The sequence below is a fragment of the Haemorhous mexicanus genome, chromosome 15 (assembly GCF_027477595.1).
Source record: "Haemorhous mexicanus isolate bHaeMex1 chromosome 15, bHaeMex1.pri, whole genome shotgun sequence".
NCBI classification, from domain to species: domain Eukaryota; kingdom Metazoa; phylum Chordata; class Aves; order Passeriformes; family Fringillidae; genus Haemorhous; species Haemorhous mexicanus.
This window is the reverse complement of record NC_082355.1, coordinates 15832185-15856856: the sequence shown is the minus strand read 5'-3', so window position 1 is coordinate 15856856 and position 24672 is coordinate 15832185. Positions and strand designations below refer to the sequence as shown.

General features: G+C 49.8%; 2 protein-coding genes across 11 annotated transcripts in view; one reads left to right on the top strand and one right to left on the bottom strand.

Moving 5' to 3' along the window:
- The first annotated feature begins 5 nt into the window (after positions 1-5).
- SRA1 (steroid receptor RNA activator 1) lies at positions 6-1687 on the top strand. Its single transcript, XM_059859972.1, has 5 exons — positions 6-88; positions 339-464; positions 642-856; positions 1041-1149; positions 1260-1687. The coding sequence occupies exons 1-5, from the start codon at positions 64-66 to the stop codon at positions 1487-1489; spliced, it is 705 nt and encodes a 234-aa protein (XP_059715955.1). The 5' UTR covers positions 6-63; the 3' UTR covers positions 1490-1687.
- A 609-nt stretch (positions 1688-2296) lies between these two features.
- ANKHD1 (ankyrin repeat and KH domain containing 1) overlaps positions 2297-24672 on the bottom strand; it is a 99887-nt gene continuing 77511 nt past the window's right edge. For 2 of the 10 annotated variants that reach the window (XM_059859959.1, XM_059859968.1), the window contains 15 exons: positions 23851-23946; positions 23442-23558; positions 22281-22455; positions 21510-21963; positions 21000-21074; positions 20094-20240; positions 18567-18677; positions 16929-17078; positions 15009-16624; positions 9977-10171; positions 8654-8908; positions 7535-7710; positions 6448-6612; positions 2688-2861; positions 2297-2517 (listed from right to left, as the gene is read on the bottom strand). In XM_059859959.1, coding sequence (XP_059715942.1) covers positions 2374-2517; positions 2688-2861; positions 6448-6612; positions 7535-7710; positions 8654-8908; positions 9977-10171; positions 15009-16624; positions 16929-17078; positions 18567-18677; positions 20094-20240; positions 21000-21074; positions 21510-21963; positions 22281-22455; positions 23442-23558; positions 23851-23946 — 4050 coding nt within the window. In that variant the 3' untranslated portion in view covers positions 2297-2373. Of the gene's footprint in view, positions 2518-2687; positions 2862-5495; positions 5993-6447; positions 6613-7534; positions 7711-8653; positions 8909-9976; positions 10172-15008; positions 16625-16928; positions 17079-18566; positions 18678-20093; positions 20241-20999; positions 21075-21509; positions 21964-22280; positions 22456-23441; positions 23559-23850; positions 23947-24672 lie in introns of those variants that run through there. The other 8 variants (XM_059859963.1, XM_059859960.1, XM_059859961.1 and 5 more) reach the window with 8 other exon arrangements.

Below are 24672 nucleotides of genomic sequence, written 5' to 3'. Positions count from 1 at the left end.
CCCGGTCCCGCCCCTCCCCGCCCCACGGGCCGGAAGAGGCGGGGCCGGGCGTGACGTGGCGGGATGGCGGAGTCCTACGTGAAGCCGGGTGAGGGGGCGCGGGGCGCGCGCGGCACTTCCGGCGCGGGGGGGGGTCCCGGTCCCGGGACACCGCAGGTCTGCCTGGGCGGGACCGCGGGGCCGCGACCGGGGATCGGCTCCGCCGGGGCTCCGTGTGTGGGGGGACGACGGGGCCGTTCCGGGTGCGGGGAGCGCCGGGAGGGACGTGCTGGGGGGTCCCGCCTGGCGCGGGGGCTCCTCGGTCTCCTCCGGTCTCACGGCGCCCTTCGCTGCTGCAGGGAACCAGGAGCGCGGCTGGAACGACCCCCCCCAGTTCTCGTACGGGCTGCAGGCGCAAGCCGGGGGCTCCCGCCGGACCCCGCTCACCCGCCGGGCCCCCGCTCCGCCCGCGGGGAAACCCCCAGGTCAGCACCGCGGGACCCCCACAGCCCCGAGCCCCAGGGGCCGCTCCGCGGGAACTGCGGCTCGGCTCCCGCAGCCGCGGTGCTGGGGGCGGCGGAGCCGGGGCTCGGGGCCCCCTTTCTGCAGGGCCCGGTGCCAGCCGGGTCCGAGCTGACGGGCTCGGCGCCTCTGCCCTGCAGGTGCCCCCCCGGGCCCGCCCAGTGCCCCCGCCGACCCCGCAGCGCCGCCGCCCCGGGCGCTGGGGCCGCCCCCGCAGGGCTCTGCCGGCGCTGCCCCGCGGGCCGAGGGCCGGCCGAGCGCGGCGTGCCCGGAGCAGGAGGAGTGCAGCGTGTCCGCCGACACCGTCCTTGCCCCGCTGCGGGCAGCCCTGGACGCCTGCCGGGCCACGGTGCAGGTGAGGCTCCGGCCCCTCCCGCCGCCCTGACCCGCGGTGTCGGAGGGACGGCAGCCGGGGCAGCCAGGCAGGAGCTGCCGGTTTCCAGGAGACCTGAGGGGGGAAGAGAGCCGCCCCTGCCCCGGGACTCCCCAGAGCTGGTAGGGGCACATCCCCCTCACTCCCAGCTCACCTCTGCTTCCAGAAACAAGTGTGCAATGACATCGGGCGGCGGCTGACAGTGCTGGAGGACGCGTGGGCTCAGGGGAAGCTGTCGGCACCAGTGAGGAAGAGGATGAGCCTCCTGGTGCAAGGTATGGGGTGAAGGGGGCCACAGCCGCACCAGCAGCAGGCCCTGGGGCAGAGGCACCCGCGGGACGGCGGATCCTGCGCCCCTGACAGGGCTGTCCCGCTGTCCTGGCAGAGCTTCAGCAGCAACACTGGGATGCAGCTGATGAGATCCACCGCTCGCTTATGGTGGACCACGTGAACGAGGTGAGCCAGTGGATGGTGGGCGTCAAACGCCTCATCGCTGAGACGCGGGACCTGCCCACCGGAGAGAGGGACGGCAGCGCTGACACCGAGCCCGCGACTGAGCCCGCGACTGAGCCCGCGACTGAACCCACGACCGAGCCAGAGCAGGAGGAGCCCTGACACCAGGGACGGGGCCGTGGACTGTGAGCGGGGCAGCCCCTACCCAGGACCACCGGCAGGAACAGGGCCCCTGCTGCTGGGGGAATCTGGGCACCCCCTCTGCCTCCCAATCCTCATCCAGGAAAAGGGGATTTTAATCATTGCGACATTTTAGTGGCGATTCATTATGTTTAATAAACAGCACCAACCTGCCCCCTCCCACAGTCTCCCTGAGGGTTCTGGCACTGACAGATCCTGGGGCTCCCAGGGTCAGCAGGAGATGGCATTGCTGGGTGAGGCCATGGCTGCCTCATCAGGCTTGGCCATGTCAAGGGAAGAATTCAGCATCTGGCTGGAGCAGGCAGTACTGTGTGTCCCTGCTGCACTGGCTGGCAAAGCTTGGCCCTTCATCTGGCAGTGGGGGGCCTGCAGCAGCCCAAGGGCCTGGCCCTGCTGCAGGAGGGGTCTGGGTTGGCTGCAGAGGCCAATGTGCCCACACCCCCTGGCATGACCGGGGTTTGTGCTGCAACCACAGCCCTGGCTCCCATCTGGGCACAGCTCAGAGTCTGGAACCCAAGAGACCTGGGTGACGTCAGGGAGGTCCAGGGACAGTCACGTGCCCAGTCGGGTGTTAACTGTGCTGTTAACCAGGCCATCTCGTGTTCATGGGATGGCCTCACCCCCTGCCTCCACCAGAGTTGACAACAGACCCCCAGGCCCTCACCACCTGCAGGGTCACCCTCTGCACCCTCCTGGTGCTGCTCACCTCCCCTCCCTGGGGCAAGGACCCCGCTGAGCCCTGACAAAGACACACACCATATTAGCACAGGGGTTTCACGGTGTTTATTGATCAAGCATGAGCTCCTAGGCAATTGCACCAGCCACTTGTGCTAGAGCCTGAGGTGTCACACGTCCATCCCCAGCATCAGAGAGGGCTGCAGCCAGCTGGTCACGGTGCCAGCACCTCCACGAGGCCCAGGAACAGGCCCAGCCATGGCCTGGAGACAGGGAGATGGAAACTCAGATGTCCATCTCAAACTGGTCTTGATCTGCAAGGGCACGGATGGATACAGGACCAGGGTTAGGATGGGGCTGGCTCGGCAGCCACGGGCAGGCAAAGGGAGCAGGAGCTGGAAGTGGGGCCAGGTTGGGATCTCGCCTTGTCCCATGCCCCAGGCAGGCGGTCCATGGGCAGGGGCCGTGGCCCTGGGCTGCTCACCTGGCATGGCCTCTTCGCTCTCATTCTGCTCCTTGAGCTCCTCCAGCTTGACGAGGCTGGACTGGGCCAGGGATGTGACACCGGGGGTCTGGGGCAGGCAGCAGGGAGGGGTCCTGGCCGCGGGTGAATTCTTGCACTCCAGCAGGAACTTGCGGTCGCAGATGATGCGGGTACCTGCCAAAAGCAGGGGGCTGTCAGGCACTGCTGGCCTGGCCACCCCCGCCCCTGAGCACCTCGGCCCAGAGCACGGGCTGGGACCCAGTGCTTGGCCATGGCTCATGGACACATCTGGCTCTGGAACCACCACATCTGGCTTCCCACAAGGCAGCCTGTGACACCCATCCTGCTCAGCAGCTATTCCCCACATTATTCCTCCCTTTCAGGCTCCTGGAGCTCTGCAGGATGCAGCACAATGGGGTCCAGCCTCCCAAGGGCTACCCCATGGTGGCCAACACAGGCCACCCCTGTGCTGCCTGGAGGGCAGGGCCAGTCCTGGGGCACACAGTGAGGCCCCAGCCTGCTGGCCAGGCAGCAACAGCTTTGTGTGGCACCCTGCTCCAGGGTGGAGCAGCAAGGGCTGGGTATCCCTCAGTGGGCACCCTGGAGACCCATTCCCATTGTCACAGCCAGCCACCTGCTGCTCCCAGCGGGAGGACAACAGCTGGGTTTGATGGGACATCTCCTCCAGCCTGCTGGGTGTGCAGCGTCCCCTGGGGCACACGCTGCCTCCTCCCCACGCTCCAACTGCCTGCCAGCAATGCCTGAGGTGGCACCAGCCTGTGTGCCACATCTGCAGCCCTGCTGTCCCCTGCCCATCCCTCCCTGCAGCCCAGCACCAGCTCCCTGCCAGGCTCTAGCAGAGGGTGCAACCCAGGGTTCCAGGGAGCCCAGAGCTGCTGCCTGAGGTGCCAGTGAGCCTGGAGCTGCTGCTGGGCACTGCAAACATCTTACACAGCCCACACCTACCACGGCCCCGCAGCACCGGGCTGGGCTCTCACCCCAGAGCAGCTTAACTGAAGGCACAGACAGAGCCAGTGCCCACAGGGTGGGGCTCAACCCAAACTTGGCCAGCTCAGGAATGAGGCACATGCTTCCCTGAGGACAGACAGCAAAGACCTGCTCAATGGGTGACCTAGGGGGTCAGAAGGGGGAAGGAGGACTGGGGGAGCCCTGCCACCCAGGGCTGGTGAACTCAAGTGGGCACAGACTCTGGCATTAGTTACCTCCATGTTTTTTCTGGATCCAGGCAACCTCTGCCCTGAGGGACCAGCACTGCACTCACCAGCCCCCTGACACTGCCACCAGCTCTCTCCCCAGAAGCACAAGGCCCTGCCTCTGCCTGTACCCCCCTGTAACCACAGGGCAGTGATGGTCTGAACTTTGAGCAGGATCTTCCTACAAAACTTGGGGGTTCCCTTTTCCACTTTAGTGGAGGCTGCTGGGGCCACTTGGATCTGGTGCCCAGAGCAAGTGCCCATGGCCTCAGGGAAGGAGCTGTGCAGGGAAGAACCCAGCAAGGGACCTGTGCAGCAAAGAGCTGCCTACGTTAGGCAGGGCTGGGGTGGCCAAGGCTGTTCCAGGGACAGCCCCATCCCCAACCCCATCCCCGGTCATGCCCCCTGGTGTCACAGAGCAGACTGTGCCACCTGCCCTGGAGCTGCAGCCCTCCAGGATGGGCAGACAGTGGCTCCCCAGGATGGGGCAGAAGGAGGTGGCACTGCTTGCTGCAGCCAAGGAACACAGAAGTGGGCACCCTGCCCCTGCAGCTGCCCCAGAGCACACAGCTACTGCACCACAGCACTGCTTGTTTCCAATACAGCTGCTGCTGACACATGTCCCCTGCCCACGGCAGGGCGTGGGACTGGGTGAACCTTAAGGCCACTTCCAACACAAACCTTTCTGTGACTCATTCTGTGTGTATCTCCTTTGGTGCAAGCACTACCACTGGGGCAGCAGCAGTTCAATTTTTTTTTTAATTTCGTCCTCAAATACCAAGAACAGTATCTGAATATACCATCCAGTAGTGCTTCTGAGGTTGATTTGCCTGTGGTGTGTAGATACTGCTTGTGCACTTCGGGTGTTCAGTACTTCTTTATGCTTTTACTGAGGAAACTCTGCTGCTGCATGTAAGGGTTTGTCTGGATAAGGTGGAAGGAGGTGAAGTCTCCACCTGGTCTGAGATTGATCCATTGGATTAGACACTATGTGCACTGGAGTTTCCTGCTTAAGGAATGGATTCCACGCAGTTACTGCATTGCTTTGGAGCAAAAGCAGAACTAAGCACAGTCCAAGTGCAGAAAGTGGAAAACTGGGTCAGGAGTTAACATTCATCTTAAGCAGTGTGCAAAAATCCTCTTCTTCCTCACAGAAGGCCTGAGGAGCTCTCAGCAGATTTACAGCATTAGAAGAAGCTTACAACTGAACCTATTACATTTTCCTCTAATGGGAAGCACTTTTCTAAGATCTGCTTCTGGGCAGGTGAACAACCCTACACTCACCTGTCACTGTTGTCAGCCCTTCTTTGCAGCCCTGAGCAAAACCTGATCTCTCAGGTGACACCTGCCAGAAGCAGCAGAACTAATCCAGAAGGAAAAGACCATACACAGAAGCAGGTTCACACCAATAAAAGGCTCACAAGTGGCAGGGGCAAGGACTCTGCAGGCCCCTGTGGCTCCAAACCCTCCCAAACCTGACTGCACCCACGTGCTCAGTACATGACCCTGGGGAGATTTGTCACCAGGCACGGCAGCAGCTGCTGGGGACAATAACATACAGCCCTTTCCAAAATTTTCACACACAACCTATAAATGCTGTTTGCCTTTTATTGAGTATTCAGGTAAATATTTCACATTAATACAGGCTACATAAAGTAGAGCCACTATACGACATGGAATTTACTCAGCTTTTCCTTGTAAGTCTGTAAACAATTATACAGGTATTACCACCCTAAAAGGTCAAAATCATGTCATCAGCTAGTTCTCTGCTGCATACAAGGAGCATTCAGTAGTGTTTAGCCAAAAAGCACTAGTTTTGTCTGATTTTTAAGTTTGAAGTGGCTAAACTAACTGGAAAACAGAATCAGTTTGAATAGGTAAGTCAATTTGTTCTTATACAACGGGCAATCGAGATTCCATTGTTACAGCCCACAGAAAATTGCTTAGTTAGGCACATGAAAAAAATCCCCAGGGTTCTTCAAGGTCATAAAGATTCCCAAACCAGGCTAAAAAAGGACAGACCCCCTTAAATCAGTTGACGTACTTGAGATGCATGTTTCCAATGTGAGGTGCCCAGGTGCCAGGCCAAATCTACAGCAAGAAATAAAAAGACAAATCTATTATAAAAACAAATAAAGGTTCCTTTAACAGTGTTTTACCACTGAGGGTGAGCATAAGGCTTCCCTCAAAATACAACCAGACTGTCCAAAGGCAGGAGCTCTTCAGCTCTGGCCAAGGTCTGACTGACAACCTGCAAGGTACCGAGTATGGAAATAAACCCTCTCACTTGTACCAGTCCATTACCTGGCTGAGCAGTCTTGAAATGCTGCTTGTTCTACCTGCAAGGTTTGGTATCAATAGCACCATGGATATTTTATGAACACATGCACACACACACACACACTGTAGGGAAAAGTCATGCAAACAACCTCAATCCTAGTTTCAAAGAACAGAAAAAACCAAACGTGTCACCCAGCCAAAACTGGGTCTCACAGCACTGTATAAAGCCCCAGGAAAGCACAGGTGGGAAAAGACAGCCACACTACCTGCTGAGCATCAGTACATTCTGTTGAGTTCTGGACAACTTTGATCATGGGATTCCAGGCAGGATCTGGAGTATGGAGCCCGTTAAAGAGGGGCCCTCCTGGGCCATCTGCCAGCTGAGGGTGCGAGGGTATCAGAGTGCCGCCGTACATGGAGATGGGCAGGCCCTGAGGGGACAAGAGAGCACTGCTGAGGGACACGGGGAAGGCAGGCTGTAGGAGCACACAGAGCCAGCTCACCTCCATAGGTAATGTTCCACTACTGGCAGGAATCTCAGCACTGTCAGGGAACACTGGGGCAGAATGTGGAACACAGTGATTTCAGAGCTGGAGATTCCTGCCAGCTTAGCCATTTCTCTGAACTTACACCTAGCAGAGGCTGCAGCACACACAGAGTTTTCAGGTAAGCCCACAAGGCCAGGCCAGCAGCTGAACACTGTGACCTCAGAGTTCCCTCCTCTCTGCAGCACAGGACAGCCACAGTGCACACAGGGCTGCACGGAGCCAACCAGACTGGGTTCAAGATCTTCTCTAATTCCTAATGGCCATCTAAAATAATTCTGCCTGTTCAGAAAGAGCAAGTTACAGAGCAGCTTCTTGCTATTAGGAGAATTCTTTTCCTCTGTGTGAATGGCTCTGCTTTGCCACACAGATGCCAAGACCACATGCTATGACTTTCTGAAACATGCTGGTAGTCCTCTCCTCCTGCCACTTCCCTAAGGAAGGTATGGGGTATTGGGGCCATAATTTGTGCTGAAAGCATTAAGCAAACTTGTTATCACCCTCAGGAGCTGGGCAAGCTTTGTGAAACATTTCCAGGAGACTGAGCTTCTGAGAGACGAAACACTGAAGAGTGATGAAGGCCTTCAGCTACTGACCAGAGAGTATCTGCAACCTACAGACTGTGGCTTTGTTTAGACCTGCCTCCAGGCTTGGGCACCTTTTCTGGTCAGTTCTGGGATGAAAGAACGTTCAGGACTGGGGTAACAAGCAGTGGCAGCAGAGGCACACACAGGGTGAACAGGCAGAAAAGGAGATGTAATAAAGCCAGGCCCTGGCCATTTCAGAAATCCAACCCTCTGTAACTTACCTTAGAAAAATCCACAAAACTATTTGGCATAGGTTGGTGGAAAATATTCGAGGGAGCCACTATTCCAGAATCATCTCTCTCCATTGGCTGATGCTGAGAAAACGTGCCTGGGTCTGACAGCTGCTGATGCATTGGATGACTTCCCATGACAGGCTGAGACCAACCCGACAAGCCTTCTGCAAAGAGATGAAAAATGGCTGATGAAACTCACTGCAGACACTCGAGGAGAATTCAGCAGCTGCACACACCTAAGGCCACCCAAAGGCACCCTGAAAACACACAGCCACAGAGGGATCTCAGGTATCCAGACAAGGGTGGAGAAGATGGGGACTACCACGAACTGTGAGTTCCACATGTCCACTGCAAAACAGCTAAAATCCAACAGAGCTCCCAACACTACCTGTAAGCACATACAAGCTTTTCTTGAAAACACACAGCAATGCTGAGACATGAGTTAACCAAAGTGTGGAGGGCTTCACTGAAGCATATAACAAATGCAGGACTCAAACGTTTGTATTGAAAGTTACCAATGGAAACACTCTACACCTCAAATGCTGCACCTCCTCCTTTCCACAAAATCCAACTACCAGGAAACTGAACGTAAAACTTCAGCTGTTTCAAAGTCATTCTTTGGGAACCAAGGCTGCCTGGAACAGAAGTTATCCCATACTGTTCAAGAGTCATGAGGAAATCAGTGCAAAAACCAGCATCCACAGCTCTGTGTCCCTGGGTGCATCAGCTGCACCTCAGCTGACACTGTAAAATGTGAGTGGAAAACAAGAGAGAAACCTGGACAGAGAGAGCCAACAGTCAGGTCTGGAACCAGCCCCCTTAAGAGATGGAAATTGTTTACTCTAAGCTCTGGATCATTCAGAGGACTCTGTATGAGATCTCTGCACCATTTCAGGCTCACAAGTGCCCGATGACTTGATCCAGGCGGGTGAGAACCGGCTGAGGAGGGCAAACCACCGCGTTTCCATCGACCTGTGCTCTCCCACCACTGCCAGCAGCTGTTCCCCGTGGGAGGACAGACTTGGGGCTTTACTCCTGCTCTCCAACCCTCCTTCCAGACACAGTCCCTCCGAGCGGCCCTGCAGTTTGTGCGCAGCAGAGACTCACCAGACACGCTGTTGACGCCGAAGGACCAGATGCCGCTGTGGCCCACGGGCGCCGTGAAGTTGGTTCCCAGGGGCGTGGGGGTGACGGAGCCGCCCTGGCGGATCCTGGCCAGCCGCTCCGTCCCGATGGGAGGCGGCACCTTCCGGTCCGGGTTGGCGTTACCCGATTTTGGCTGGCCCAAGTTAGCGGGGGCAGAAGCAGCTGAGAGGGGCGAAGATGATCCTGAGGAAACTGATGGAATAGGAGATTCACCTGCTGAAAAGAGTATTTCTCTTGCTTAATGACACACAAAGTAGCAAGCGTAAATGCCATCCCACTTATTTCCCCAATATTATCTCAAAGCGTATGATAAAACGTTTTAAAGGCTTTTTTTGGCAAGAATTCAAGTCTTTCACAGAAATTCTGTCTAAGAATATTTTGAACTCTAAAATCCACATTTTAACACAAATGCTTTCAGCCATCAGAATCATGATATTCTCATGACATAGCGGTGCATCTAAATTAATTACAAGAAAGAATAAGAAACATGGAAGAGTTTCAGGAAGAGGTGAAAACATCAGCCAAAATACCATAAATATCTAAAGAGCCTGGTTTTGGTATCCACCACTTCCAGCAGAAGAGAAATCAGACAGCTTCCCAAAGCCACAGGTGTGACCCAAGAGCATAAAGTCCCGCCAACTTCAGAAGCGTCACTGACTCTCCTTGGGAAATCCAACTTCCTTTGAGCACTCATTTAAACATTTTGGTTCTTAAACTCAGAGTGGCAATGAAGTTGCATGCAGTGACATGAAAAACCTCTTCAGCTAAGATTCTGAATCAAAGACCCATATTTTCTGTAAAGCTACTTCCATGTTCTTTCCATTAGGAGGAAAACCCACTGTTACCTTGGATGATGCTTAGAGATTTTGGAACATTTTAAGTAAAATTCCAGATCCCAATTTAAAAAAAAAAAAAAAAAAAAAAAGGCAAGTATAACTTCAAACTATGGCAAACACGATATTTTCACCTAATATTGCACTCGTACTACTTAGAGGGGAATCTTTAGCTTGGTGTAATCACCTCCACTCCCCCACAGCTTCATGCTCTCTCCTCTCAAGAGCCTACAATGACTCATTTTTCTGCCCAAATACGCCTTTAGTAATGCTACCAGAACTAGTGGCATGGGAAAAACCCCATAAAATAGCACAGCTTGGGATATGCACACCATCCTCACAGCTGCTAAAAGCAATTGGAAAGCATTTTGTGCATTACTGGGTAAGTTCCCCTCAAGATAGAAATCTACTAAAGACAATAGCTATGAATTTATAGTTAACTAAGACAGACCCATGAGGTTCCTACATGAATTTGTTGCGCTTGTCCAAGGATGTGGTGAAAAATGCTGTCTGTTAAAGCTGGGAGTCCCAACAGGCGCTGGCCCTTGAAGGTAAACCCGTGCTCCTTGTATGTTTGCTGAAAAGCCTGTCAAAGGACCTGAAGAAGAAGTTGTAGAGCTGTTGGATGGATCTAGAGAGGGTAAGCCTGAAATAAACATAAATTTGATTAAATATCTCTCTTTGGGAACCTGCTTCAAAGCACCAGAGAAAGCTAGTGCTCCAAATATAATTAAAGCATCTCATCACCGTTGGGGGTATCTGCACATGGTAAGGTGCATGATTCTCCCTTAGAAACCGCAGAGGCATTTCTGGAGGCTCTCTGGTTTGGCCTCAAGTTTTAACAAAAACAGCCATCCCTTTGGTCACTGAAAGAAAATGATCTTAGCAGGGAGGGCAGAGCAGGAAAGCTGGCAGTGGCCACGATCTTTGCTTACAAAAAGCCACACAAATCCAACAGGGATCCAGGGCTCTGTGAAAGTCCCAGGGGAATCCAGCACCAGGGAAGCAGTTCTCTGCAGGATGGGCTTTGCCATCCCATAGGCACCTTCATGGAGAAATCAGTCAGAGCACGCTGTGGCCACAGAGACAGGGCTGGCGTGGCACAGCACCACAGGGGAGGGGGCTGCTTCCTCCAGGGATGTGTGAGAGGAAGAGACACATGGAGAAGGAGTTCAAAGTCCCACAAAAATTACTAGCAAGGGTGAATTACATTTTTTTTTTAATAAGCCAAAGCTTTTAAGTACTTTTCCAAAATGTTGTAAAAGCTCTTATCACACGTTATTACCTGAAAGCAGAAATGGGCATGGCCATATGTTCACCTGAGTTTAGGGTTTAGTTTCAAGGGCCTATTAAACAAGATTAGTTTCAAAACCATTTAAACATTTCAAAATGACCACAACCAGGACCAGCCTATGTTGCTGCAGAGTGAGGCTGAAGGTTATCTCTACGCACACCCCACCACAAACAGCAGCGCTGCCAGGCAGTACCTTAGGTCAGACACTAGAGGGGCACCTTTCAGTGCCTGGACAGTTCCTGAAAGCCAGGTGTTTTCCCCCAGTATTATCAACCAAGTCAACCTGATTTACTCCTTCCAGAAGTACCAGACCCAATCTGCTCACATGGACAGAAATGATTTGTTGGAGTTAAAGGAGGTATTTTTCTCACTAGCCCAAAGGTTAAACTGAGAAGTCTCCCTTACAGCCAAGGAGAAACACACCCCCCTGCTGCTGGAACATGGGCTGCTTAGCTGAGGGACACCCAGCATGGGAGGAGTCTTCCTGGGTTTGTCACAGCACAAACTCCATACTCTGAGGAGGATGCCAGTGTGGCTGAGCTGAGTCTGTCTGGAGTTGCAGCCTGGCTCCAGCACGGAGCTCAGGCCTGAGATGACAGCAGCACCTGCAGCCCAGGGCCCTCCCTGGGCAGCTGTGGAGCCACTGACTGGACGCTCTGGCCACCCCTCTGTCCACAAACCTGGCAGCCAAAAGCCCCCTTGTGAACCAATTCCATCATGCACCAAACCACAAACTGCCAGCTGGCTGGCAAACCACACAGGATCTGCCCCAGACAGAAGGGTAACAGAGCTGCTGCCACCCTGGGTGCTGCTGGGTTCCCAGACAGAGAACAAGGCAGGGATTGTGACAAAAGCAGCTCTCCTGCAGGAGAGGGATGCCCTGCTGTCTTTTGATGGCTCAGGAGGGTGATGGGTACACAGCTTTTGGGTACACAGCTTGTAAAGTGCAATGACTGGACAGTCAGGACCACTTCAGCCCTGCTCGATCTGCTCCATGGGCTGAAGGGAGTGTGACAGCCAGAGATGCACAAATGCAAGAGCCAGGTCACAAAGAAGACTTTTTAACTTTATCTTGTCTTCCATAAAAGTGGATGAAAAACTTTGCTGGATATTAAAAATGGTTATTCTGAACAGTAACTTACCAAATCCTGACTGCAATAACGAGCTTCCTATTTGTGTACTTACCAAAAAAGTCAGGTTTTATAATAGTAAAATCTTCTGCAATACATTCTCTGCACTTACTTGGGTTATGAACTCAAACTCCTCATTGTGCTCTGAATGCATAACTATGCTTTTGAGAGGAGTGTATTGATCTCACACAAACTCTGCTCAAAATTCAGTTTATCAAAGACCCCAGGCAGCTGCTGGTTACTGCAACATTACCTGCATGTTTAGAGAAGGGGCCACAACACTTGGTTACTCTGTGTGAAACAGAGTCCAATCATTTCATGCAGATCCATACTCATGGGCTGCTTCCTAAGGTGGCATATTTCAAGTTTGTGACCCTTTTTAAGAAGCAAGATCACAAACTCCTTAAAATGCACAGGACAGATGTAAGAAGCAGATTAGTTTTGGTCTTCTCCACAGCCTCCTCTCATGGTTGGGCTAAGCCTGCCCTCAACTGCAAACTGCCAGGATAAGAGACCTAAAAATGTGAGACAAATAGGCCATTTCCAGAATGGATCCACAGCCAGTGAGATCTGCAGAGATATCTGTGCCTCAAAGGAACTGGTGAATCAGAGAAAACTCAAGTTCCATGAACAGGAAAAGCAGACTACCTGAACTCCACCCTGAGGTGAGAACTTGTTAAGAAGAAGCTGGTTTAGTGTACACCCAAACTGTATTAAATCTTCACCAAATCAGTTTAGAGGTGATCCCTTAGAAATGTTGATTTGTGGAAAAATTTCCCATGGCCCAACTGTGTAACAGAGGCACAAAATGCAAACCTCTGCTCCCTCAGGCGTCCCTCCCCCAGCTGAGACCAGAGGATGGGGGTCCACCTGCTCCAAGGCTGTTCCCAACCCCTCTGACCACAGAGAATTGCCAGACCAGGCCCTGGCTGCTCCCTGTCCACTGTGCTGCTGCTGGCCAGAGCATGAGCAGTGACCAGCCCTCGTTCCCCTTCTCAAAACCTCATGAACCCTGTCCAAGCCCTATGCAACAGCCAGGGGAGCCCCCAGTTCTGGAACCTTGGGGGCTGAGCCAAGGGCAAGTCCATTCCCCTGGGACAAGCTGGAGAATGAGAGGGCTGGGCAGACCACACTTAGCTCTGAGGGAAGGCAACAGAGAAGTCCTCAGCCTACTGTGTTCATTCCTTTCCTCTCTATCACACCTTCCAAACATCCTCAAGCTCCCTTAACCCCCCCCCGCCCCCTGCTCCTGGGACATCAAGATTCTGAAACAAAGGTGATCAAAAGCAGTATGAAGTAAAATGATATTAAATGAATCAACTAAGGAGCTGAGTAATCAGTCACCTCCTGCCCAACACAATTTTAGCAGCACACTCCTTATTTGCAGGTTTTCTTCACTTTGCAATATCCTAATCAAATCCTAAGTCAGGAAAAGTGTGTTCTGTCCAAATATTTTTGAGCTTCAGTTGAGAACTTCACACATATCTCTCCCAAAGTCAACTGTGTGAGTTTTCCTTGGCTATCTACCCAACCTTTCTAATGGCAGAAACAGATTTACAATGTTTTTAAATACTTACAGTCACTTAAGGGTATATAGAGTATAGAAGGATATATAAAGTAGAAATACAAGAAATTTTCCCCCATTACAAACAGATGATCTTAACATAAGGGAACAGCAAAAAACTTTGTTGCTGTGGGAAGTCCCTGTCACCCATGTTTGCACAGGCAGGATGTCATCATCAGGGAAATCAGCAGATCCCATTTGCCATAACTTTCCTCTCCCAGGAATTATTTTAGCAACAGCCAAGCCCAGTTCAGAGCACTGCAGAGGAAAAGCTGAGCCACTGTCAAGTGGTTCTGGAGCCTGCTGGGGGTCTGGCAGCTCTTTAATAACAGTCTCTGTTGAACAAGGTCCAGTTACTTCATCTGATACATCTAATTCTGCTTACTGCACAGAGGCTGGATGTGGCACAGAGTTCTAGGTGTGCCCTTGCTTTGCAGAGCAAACAGCCCCAATTTAACAACTGAGAAAACTCCAGTCATAGCAAACAGCCCAGTTTTGTGGTTAAAGCCAGTAAGAGAGAAGTGTTCTGCTTTGCAGAAGTCCTGCACATCTGTCAAGCAACTGAGAGGAAAGGGAATGCTGAAGATCTTTCCTTACCATCACATCTTCCAAATGCTCCCTTCTCTTTAATCTGAAAGTCAAACCACTTGACTTGTCCCAGCCCAGCATTCAAGTCCTGAAGCTTTAGCCCAAACACCCAACACACATTTTGTGGGCAAGGATGACTCCAGAGCAAGGCTCTCCAGATACCCAGCTCCAGGGCATCCCCCAGCCACCATGGCAAACACAAAGGGGTGGCACAGAAGAGATCTCTTGAGGGTCCCTTCACCTAATGGGTGCAGTTGGTTGTCTGCAACATCGTTTGAACACTGAGAAGATAAAAGTCCTGCAGGCAGAGCACAGCAAGGGCAGGGAGCTCAATGTCAGTGTTCACAACCCATTTCAAACAAATCCAGATGTGCTAGTACTGCTATACTGAACCTCTGAATAGAACACCCTACACAGCAGCACACCAATAAGCTCCACAAAGTAAGCTTATTAAAATCCCAGAGCCCTATCAAGAACCAAAAGGCACAGAGAGTTTCCCCTCACTGAGTCAAGCTGGAATCTCACATACAATATGGAGCACCTGCACGCAGTCACTGCTGCAGCTGGAACCTCCAGGAGTCCTCAGCTTTGGTGTCACCCCACACTGTGCTCCATTCCAACCTAAAACCTAAAGTTGCTGCTACACTACAAGCAGGTGGGAGCATTCCTGTCTCACACAGAGCAGAAGCAATGCAACATCTGCAATCTTCCCAACTCCTAACAGCCTAGAAGAGCTGAAGAAAAAAAAATCATCAGCATTTTAAAGAGCACTTGGAAAAAACAGGCCATCCTCATTGCATGAGCATTCTCCAGCTGTCATTTGTAGACTATTTCTCCATCAGTATGACGATCAAAGTGCAATGGCTGAAGAAATGATTTTGTCCAGAACATGATCTTAATGACTTACCTACAGGACTAGTTGAAACCCGCTGGGAAGGTGGCCTGAAACCAGGAGCCTTGGAGTTGTCAGGATGAACGTTTTCCACGTGTCCTAGCACAGAGTTATTCAGAAAGGTAGACTGAACAGTGAAAGATGGGTCAGCCGCTGCTCGGGTAGAGAGTGGACAGTCTCCCCATGCTTGGTTAGCTGGCACCTGGTTGCTATCAAAAAGACTACTAAAGTGATTGAAGAGCGTTGCTGGCCCAAAGGCAGGAGGCAATGATTTGTTTGCTGGGTTAATGTGCATCTGAGAACCGTTCATAACGTTCATGGCTGACGAAAGCTGCACTGCAGCAGGTGGACCTTGAGAAGGTGTTAAAGGAACTTGATTCGTAACAAAAATAGACTGAGGATCTTGATGGAGGTTTGCATTTGGTACCACTGAATAGAAAGAACCTCTGGACTGCATCCTGTGAGTAACTCGAGGTGCTGGTACAGCTACTTGAGGTAAGTTACTGTTGTCCTGATTATCTGCAACAACTGACCTGGGCGACGCTAAGCTTAAAGGAGCAGTTTCTGAGCTGGATGAAAAAGGCATCGACATGGAAGGGCTGATCTCGGACATGCTGGTTGGCAGAACTTCATCCTGCGCGCTGCTGGGCGGGGCGGGGCTGCCGGCCGGGCGCGCTTCGGGGCCCGCGGAGCTGCTGCTGGCTGACACGCTGCAACTGCTTGCGACCGAAGCTGGCGGGCACGCGCTTGTCGGCGGCTGCTCGGGGGCGGATGCCTTCTCCTTGGGTGCGGAGACAGCCGAGAAGGAGTCTGCCTTCAGGGCAGAATGCTGCGCTTGCGGAGCAGTAGATGGCAGAAACGCTGTGGGCACTTGCCCGTTGTTTGGGGGGGCAGAGGAAGCTGAGGGCAGAGTGCTACAGGTGCTTGTCACAGTTGAGATGGCTGTTGCTGCAGCGCTCGTCTTGGGGACGCAGGCAAAGAGCTGCTTCCTGACCGAGGAGGGAGTCCGGTTACTGGTCACACACAGAGGCTGGGTGGAAGCAGCTACAGACGAGGCGGTAACGGGACAGCTGGACGTGGCTAACCCAGGAGACTCCGTCTGCAGAACGTTTCCATTCTGACTACCCACACGACTCGAGCTATTATGCTTTGGAGAGCTGTTCGTGCTGCCAGGGTTAACTGGTCTCACTGGGAATGGTCCCCAAGTGTTCGGTGAAGGTGAAAAGGTTCCTCCAAACTGGGCCATAGGTAAGCGAGGGTGCCGGATCTGTTGCATAGTTTGGGCAGCCAGCAAGGCAAAATGAGGGTGAGAATAAGCGAGAGGAAGAGACACCGGAAAAGATGAGCGCACGTTGGCTGGGACATTCTTGTTTAATTTGTTAGGAGGCTGGAAAGTCGATAGTGTTGATGACTGCGACGTGACCAGGGGCGGCGCTCCGAGAGGAAACGAGTTCTTGTTGGAAGCAGTCGCAGTGCTGACTCCAGATGAAAAGTTTGCGTGGATTGATTTGCTACTCGAAGCAGGGGTTCTTATATGAGTTTTAGGAATCAAGTCTTCCAGTTCCTTGGCAGGATCTTGAATAAGGGCATTGATGAGTTGCACTGCATATCGTGTGGACTCTGTACCACCCCTAGATTAAACACAAACAGATTTATCTCCTGCAAAAGGAAGCCCCACTTTATGCAACGTTCTGTAGCTTCAACCTTATTCTGATCTGTAACTCTATTGTAAGTTTACTGCAGTAAGTTATTTCTTGACTTCTGCGTATCTTAAGGATTATCTTTGAAGTCAACTGTCAGCATATCTTGGCAACAGGAATGTATGTGCTATTGTAGAACAAAGAAGCTAAATAGATCCTGCCTTAGAAAGCAAACAAGCTTTTCAATAAATAACACTGTGGGGTAACTCAAGACTTTAATTTTGAGATACTGTACCTTATAGTGATCATTCTCTCTCCATTCTTATCTTTTTGCTTATCCACATCAATGTGGGCACCAGTGACATCTTGAATTGCTGTGATGTTGCACCCACCTCTTCCCATTATTCTAGATACGACAGAAGCTGGGACTGATAATTTCTTTGACCTATATCACAAAGATCAGAAATCTGTGAAATGCATTCAGACTTCAAAGACAGACAAAACCCCTGTGCTCTCCGACAGTGACTGAAGTAATATCCTTAAGGGCAGCAAGTGGTTTTCTGCTGATCCTTTTGGAGCCTCTCTCCAAGTCCCCCACTCAAACTACTCATCATCCTCAGTACCTGATAAGGATTCTCCAGTAACATTTATTTCACCACTATTGTAACACAGATATATGAGCTTCACACTACTTCAGAATCCCTTTTGGATTTTATCTTATCTTGGGTACCTCTCCAAAGTGAGGCAAATCCTCAGCTTATCAACCTGAATTTATACAAGCAGCACTGCTTCAAATATAAAAGCCCATGGCTTGACTACTTGGACTGTTTATAGCAAGGAGAAGATGGCTTTCCAGTGATCAGCTCTGTAGTACCACCTGCATCCACAACCTTTTAGTATCCACCTGTTTCACACCTCAAGATCTGGAAGTGCAGTGTCACCAACAAACAATGGTGGGTGAAAGCAGGTGAAGGTGTGCAGTGCTGTGATTTAGGGAGCTGCTGGAAGCCCCTCCATGGCAGCATGGACTTGCAGGAGCAGGCTCACTGTCAGGCCACAATGCTGCCACCAAGGTCAGTCAGTTCAGGGTTTTCCTGATTCACATGGTACTGGTGGGTCAGAGCAAGCACACAGTTTTTGGAAGTGTCTGAACACAAGCTCTGCTTGCATGCAGACCTCAGCTGAGGTCTCTGGGCCATCATTGTCCCCAGACTTTAAGGTGTGTTGGACCTCTTGCACCCATAAGCTGCTTTCAGGCTTGCTACTGATGTGCACTGGCTCAATGCTGAACAGAGGGGATTCAAAGGGGTTTCAGAAATCACAGCACTCACAGACCCCCACCACCCTGTGGAAAGGCTGCCAGCTTCACCTAGCTATTCCAGTCTTGGAAACTTGTAAGTAACTTGATTCTCAGGGAATTGTCACTTAACAGGACTTAGAGGAAACCTGTTTAATTTTAAACATCTAAACACACAGAAATGTTCTAAAGTAAGACCTCATGTTGCCAAGGTGTTTTTTCTTTCCCCCATTCCTGCCAGGACAGCACACATCAACCCCCCCATCCCCAGAACCCCCAGTGCATGCACCAGCTCTATCCCAAGGCTGTTTCACACTTTGGGTTTTCTTCCCCACCTCCCCTTCCAAGGCTTCCTTCTCAAGGCAGACATCACAGTTACTCCCTCCCCAAACCAGAGCTCCATGCTCATTTAAGTTTCAAGATCACCTGTATTGCTCACAGGGCTCCTGACTGCACCTTGGTCTGAGCTTCCACCCCAGCCCACTGAGGACCTCTGACAGCCACTCAAGGAGGCATTTCCCTTTCAGAAGAGCCCACCCCAGTGTCCAGTCCCCTCCCATCCACCATCCACAGCTGTTTCCCTCTTTCCCTCCCAAGGCTGATGGTTTTCACCTAGAGAAGTGTCCCCCCAAGTACCTTTTTGCTCCGGAGCAGCAGCGCCCTCCTCTCTGCAGCTGAAATTGCTCAATTGGTGTTGGCTGCAGAGTGTTGCTGGGGGGAGGGTCTTTCAAAACTCTGCCCACTTGCCTGTCAGGGGCAGAAGGGATGTTTACATTGGTTACTTCGATAGACATCCCTTCTAGCTGGGGGCACTTATAGGGAGAAGGAAGAAGAATTCTTGTTGAGACCAGGAGGGGCTTTAGCAGAAGGAGCTCCTGGGCACTGCACCCACACATCCACAGTCACCAACAATGCTCTTTGGCAGGACATGCTTCTATCAGTCAGGGCACAGCAAACACCAGTGCAGAACCCTGAATGGGATGTTCCTTAGGGCATTCCTCAGGAAAGAGATAGGGCAGGCTCTGGGTGCATGTCTACAACACTGCCAAGGCCAACACACGGGCAGGCAACACCCATGTGAACACTTGGGCTGAGCCAAGGAGACTCAAGAGCCCCAGAGAGCAGGAGCAACCCCAGGTCAGAGGGGGTCAGGGCTGACTGAGGGGTTCCTGCCTGCATCACTCCCCAAGTGGGGACCAGGCTGCCACCACACACCCAGCAAGGCCACGTCACTGGGGAGAGCCCCATTGGTGACCAAATCAAAAGGCAGAGACCAAACCAACTCTAAGAGTTCAAACACATAGAATTTTCATTCAAAACTGCCTTTTTAACCTTTATTAAGAACACTCTGTGGCTTCCACTAATCCAAATGCACCAAGCCCTCTACACAATATGTTCTTTGCACACAGCCTAAAATTCTCCAAAATGAGCACATCTTGTCATTGCCACTGCAGAACACAAAAGCAGGAGGGTTTCCTAAGTGCACCCAAAGCATCTAACATTGGTATGTTTGTGCTGTATTCCCTTTTGATACAAAGAACAACAAAACCCCAAAGCCAGATGATCATTCTAGCTCCAAGCAGCAGACAGGATAAAGGTTAGAGATACTGGGGTGTTAATGGCCATACAGTAAAACCCAGTACATTTTAAAAAGAAAAGATTGCTTTACAGTAAAACTTTAAATCTCACTGTAGCTCTAAGCACTCACTGTCAGGTAACACAATTTTCCACTGAATCAGTGATCAAGGTCACTGCCCAAAGTACAATGAATTTTGGCCTTGAAGGGATCATTTGCCTCTCCTCTACTCACATCCATTCTGCCTTTAGCTCATGGGCAATCATCTGCTGTAGGGCTTTTCACTGCCCTCTGCCCCCTTCCCCTTTTTTTTGTCCCCACATCCTTTACTCCACTAAAGTCACAGGTTGTCTTTATTTTCTGATGCCAAATACAATGTTTATGTCACGTTCACATTAAGTTAGTGAGGAGCTGCTACAAATTAGGGCTGCAGTTGGTTTTCCCAGTGCTCCAAGAGCAAGCAGGATAGATTTTCCTGTAAGTTAATTCTTCAGTTATATAATCTTGCTGGACATTCTGTATTTGAGAATAATTTACAAGCGAAAAAGCTCACAGACAGTTTTAAAACATAGTATTAAAGTCTTTACCTTCTAACCACTTCTTTCCAGCCTTCTTCTCTTTTCTGGCCTCTTTTTGGACTGGTCAGATTCAGCTTTACATTTGGAGAGCTCAGAGGCAGGGAAACAGACTTATAAGTAGTCGACAAAGAATTCGAATGACCTTCACCATCAAGTCTGGGAACAGAAATGTGCTGGTTACAAATTACAGAATAAAATGACAGCATACAGTTTACATCCCTGCAGCTTGAAACTAGTAGCATGAACTGTTTCCAGAAGAACCACCTCTAACAAGGAGGCAGAAGGATGCATTTAGCTTATCCTGCTGCACTGAACTGCACAGGACCCCAGGGCTCTTGCAGCAAACCTTGGGTGAAAGGTCCAAGGCAGAAACAATCTATGTTCAAAGAACAGAAGAGAGACTAATTCCAATTTTTAACACTCCTAATGGGAGCCCAAAACACATACCCTCTAACCACAAGGACTAATGAATTCATTCATTCTGCATCTAACCTGAATCTGGGGAAAAATAGGAAAACAAAAAAATATCCTCTCTTCCCATTCCCAGACAAGTGTCTCAGTTAGTCAGACAACAGCCCTGTCTCACTGCCCTTCTTGATGCCACAATGTCTGTGTTCTTACTGAAGCTGGCCTCTCTGTCAGCCCAGTGTCCTACAGATCAACCTCCCTGCTCTTCCCCCTCCCTTAGTGCAGAAAATGGAAAGAGAAAACAAAACTATGGGGGATCAGACTTGTATTACTTAGATGCAAAAACAAAGACTACAGACCCACATGGGATCTAAGCTTTCTGATTCAGACCAATGACCTCTTCAGAAAGTGGTGTTGTAAAAGTTATCAGCACATTCCCAGGCAGCTGAATGACCCTTTGAACCATTCATGTGGCCCCTACATTCCCTGAGTTCCTCTGACTCTCACCTCTGGCTCGACAAGGTTATATCAAACTGGCCATCAACCTGGCAGGTGAAATGCTCAGAGTCATCTTCTTCTCTCCTGAAAAGAAAGAGATTGCAAGTCAAACAAGTTAATGATGAAACCATAAAACAATCAAAAGGTAAAAAAAAACCACTTCTCTGTATGGATGATAAGTAAAGCTGGCACTTCCTTATTAAATTCCCAGCATATTTACTTTAAGGTCTATTCTAACAAAGCTAACAATGCAACATGGATGCTTAAAAAGTGCAGAGAAAAAAGGCCATTTTGCTAAAGTAGTATTAAAAACTGACCAACAATGCCAAAAAATCTTGTTCTAACAAGGTTTTAAAGAGGTTGTGTTCAACAAACTTAACACAGCTTTGCAAATAAAGCAGCCTCAGTCTCTCTAGGCTCTGGGAATGTACAGTTGGTGTAGAGCTTAAGCTACAGAACATTGACACTGGCATGGGTGGAACCTTGTGAAACAGCAGGCAAGGAGCAGAGCAGTCTCACCTGGCTGGTGTTTTGGAAGCTGAGGTGCTGTTTTTATCTTCCTGAGAGGGGATGAGCAGTGAGGCATAGCGCCGCTCCGAGGAGTTCGTGTCCATGGTGAAGTTCAGCTCCTGGCTTTTCCCTCCACTGCTGCTTTCACTGTTGCAATCTGTGCTATCCAGGTTATCTGAATCACTGTTCCCACTTGCACCACCACCTCTTGGCTCTCCATTTATTTTATTTTTATCTGCTTTTTGCTGTGCTAGAGATATATGCTGATCTGGCAAAATTATCTGCATATTCTGAGGAGTCTCTTTTGTTTTATTTTTCTTATTTTTTCTGTTTGTGCTGGGGGTAGTCACCACATTAGCTCTCTTCTTCCCAAAGGCATTTGTGAAGGTAGTTGAAGTTGCAGAAATTCCAATTGTAGTTGTAGTAGTTGCACTTGGAGGCTCTATAGGAACTTCTTGCTCCACTGAAAGAAAAGCAGTTTATATACCATCAGAACCCACCAAACAGAAAAATCAGTCCCCTCATTGAATACACCACAGCTGAAGTTATGTTCCTTGCTGAGCTGTCAGACTAGCACCAAATTCAGCTGTAAATCCTCCAAGAGTGAGAGACTTTTGTGAACAAAGGAGGGGGTGAAAAAATGAGCAAAGGAGTTTTGCCAGGCAGCAGCCATGCAGCACTGTCAAATATGAGAGACCAGCTTTCAAACAGACTCCTTTACCTTCATGGTTAGAAGGTGGCACCCCCACAACTACTCTGTTCATTGAAACACTTGTTTACCTTCATCATCATTTTCTTCTTCATCGTCATCTTCTTGCAGCTCCAGAGTTTCCTTAGGCTTGTTTTCTTCATCTTCTTCTTGTTTTCTTTTTTGTTCCTCTTTCTTCTTCTTTCTCTTTTCCTTTCTTTTCTCTCTTTTGGCTGCAAGAGCTTGTTTTCTGCTCTCCTCTCTTGACTATGTAGGAGAAAAGAATCCATATTTAAACATTTTCACACAGACTAATTAAATTATACTTATAATTCAGATCTTCCCTAGAAATGTGGGGGGAAGGAGAAAGGAGAGAGCACAATGAACCAGAATGACTTTGGCACATACTGGATCATTACACAGAAACTGGACAGACCTTATGCAACAACAAGACTAGCTGGTCCCAAAACTTCTGAGGAATGATAACAAAGTAATAACCAAAACAGAAGTATTAAAAAAAATACAGTTTTAATGGAAGACCAGAAAAATCTCTCATCCTCTCAGTCCTTTCTCAAACATTTAATAAGCTCAGTGATATTTTTGGTGTGATGTCCATATCTTTGATTCAAAAGCCAGTACTCAATGGCTATAATTTTAACCTTTTTTTTTTAATATATGGAATCAGTCATCTGCTGCACTGTTTGTGCACAGCAACTGATGTGTGCTCAACAAGTCCACAACCTGGAAAATTTAATAAACCAATGTGCAACTTGTCAAAAACTGTAAGAACCTCCATTAAGAGAGCCCACTCTAGAGTGTGTTACTTTAGAATAATTTACTATATTCTCAGCAAACAGAAGGGGATTTTCTCCATATCTGCTCAACTCCCCTGAGCAGAAGTCCATAAAATGCTTATGGACATGATTTACACCCATAGAAATACACCATGAGACTGGAGACCTCCCTTACTCACACATCATCTGTGCTGAGGTGATCCCAGAGAACTACTGCCTAAGGACTGACTATTGCTAAGTCCAAGCTTTCCCAAGAAGGACAATGGAGTGGCTGAAGCAGAAGTCAGTTCTGATTTGCCACCCTCCGTTTGTGCCTCACTTGTATGATACATTAGGGGAAGGAACATGGAGACAGCCAGAGCATGAAGACTGACTGCCCCAAGAAGCATGAAAGGAAATGCAGCCTAGAGATTCACACACACTTCAAACACTGCTACGTGACAGCAATCATCTACTCACTTTTTCCAGGTCTAGCTCCTTCAGCAGTATAGTTGCATTTTTATTGGCTTCTGCAGCCTGCTGGTCTTTAGCTTTCACAATTGTCTCCACACACTGGTGACACTTTTTCAACAGGTCCTGAAATGCAAACTTGTCTTACTACCACTATAGTAAACAACAACTGAGAAGTGAGGCTTGCTCTACAATGAGATTAGCTTCCCTGTATTCATAAACATACAAACTAATCACAGAATAGGATCTAATGCTGATTTACTTTTTAAGTGCTATATTAAAAAGGAGACATGCACAAATCTCCAAATCAGATGTATGTGAACAAACATGTACATTCAGTTTTAGAACACTCAGGAATTTCCCATGGATATCTTTGCTGGAAATTCAGGCCAGGGTCCCATCCCCAAGTCCTGCTCACCTTGTCTGTGATGGTGGCGATGTAGCGCATGCACTCAATGTCTGAAGGAAACTGGTTCACTTCTTTCACCAGGAACTGAACTACTTTCACATGCCCCTGGAACACCAAAGAAAATTCTAATCTTTTGTATATAATTGTCAACATTCATCACCAAAATACAAGTTTGGTATCTCTCAGTTCAATGCAAAACACTGAAAAAAAGCAAGAACATTTCTGGTAAGCTGCTGTTTGGGAAGAAAGGCAGCTCCTGCTTGCTCAGGGCTGACAACACAGCCACTGCTCTGCTACAAGGTGGCAAAGACAAGTTCTTCCACAAGTTACTTTTTATTTTAAAATACAAGGACCAGAGGCAGATCTTCATGGTTTTAGTAACAATCAAGACACAAGATAACCCTCTTTAGACACAATTTGTCACCCAAGCCACTCTCTTGCCACTCACTCCAGGGAGCTGACTTGGACTGTTCAATTACAGGCCAAGATAGGAAACTGAGCCACCTGAATGTTACCCTGGGAAGTGTTGTATTGCAAGCACATTCCTCTGCTCCCAGGGTGCAACCACACAAAGCACCCAACTGTTGCTTCTGAAGTTATGTGAAAGCAAGGCAGTGTTAAAACAGGGGCAAGCTCAGCATTTTTGTTTGTAAAAAAAAGCTGCACAGTTATTTGCTCCTTTGTTAAAGGCAAAGCAGCTACAGTTAATAAATTCCTCTGCTTATGCTCCTTGCATCCAACACCACAACTGATGGAACCATCCCAAAGCAATGGTCTTCCTGCCAAGAAGAAAAGGCAGTGGGTGACAGAAGAGCTGACTACAGTGTCCCA

Excerpts from the sequence above, each read along its gene's own strand:
- SRA1 (XM_059859972.1), top strand. The coding sequence starts at position 64 with ATGGCGGAGTCCTACGTGAAGCCGG. Across the intron at positions 89-338 it reads GGAGTCCTACGTGAAGCCGG|GGAACCAGGAGCGCGGCTGG; the intron begins GTGAGGGGGCGC and ends TCGCTGCTGCAG. Across the intron at positions 1,150-1,259 it reads GATGAGCCTCCTGGTGCAAG|AGCTTCAGCAGCAACACTGG; the intron begins GTATGGGGTGAA and ends CTGTCCTGGCAG.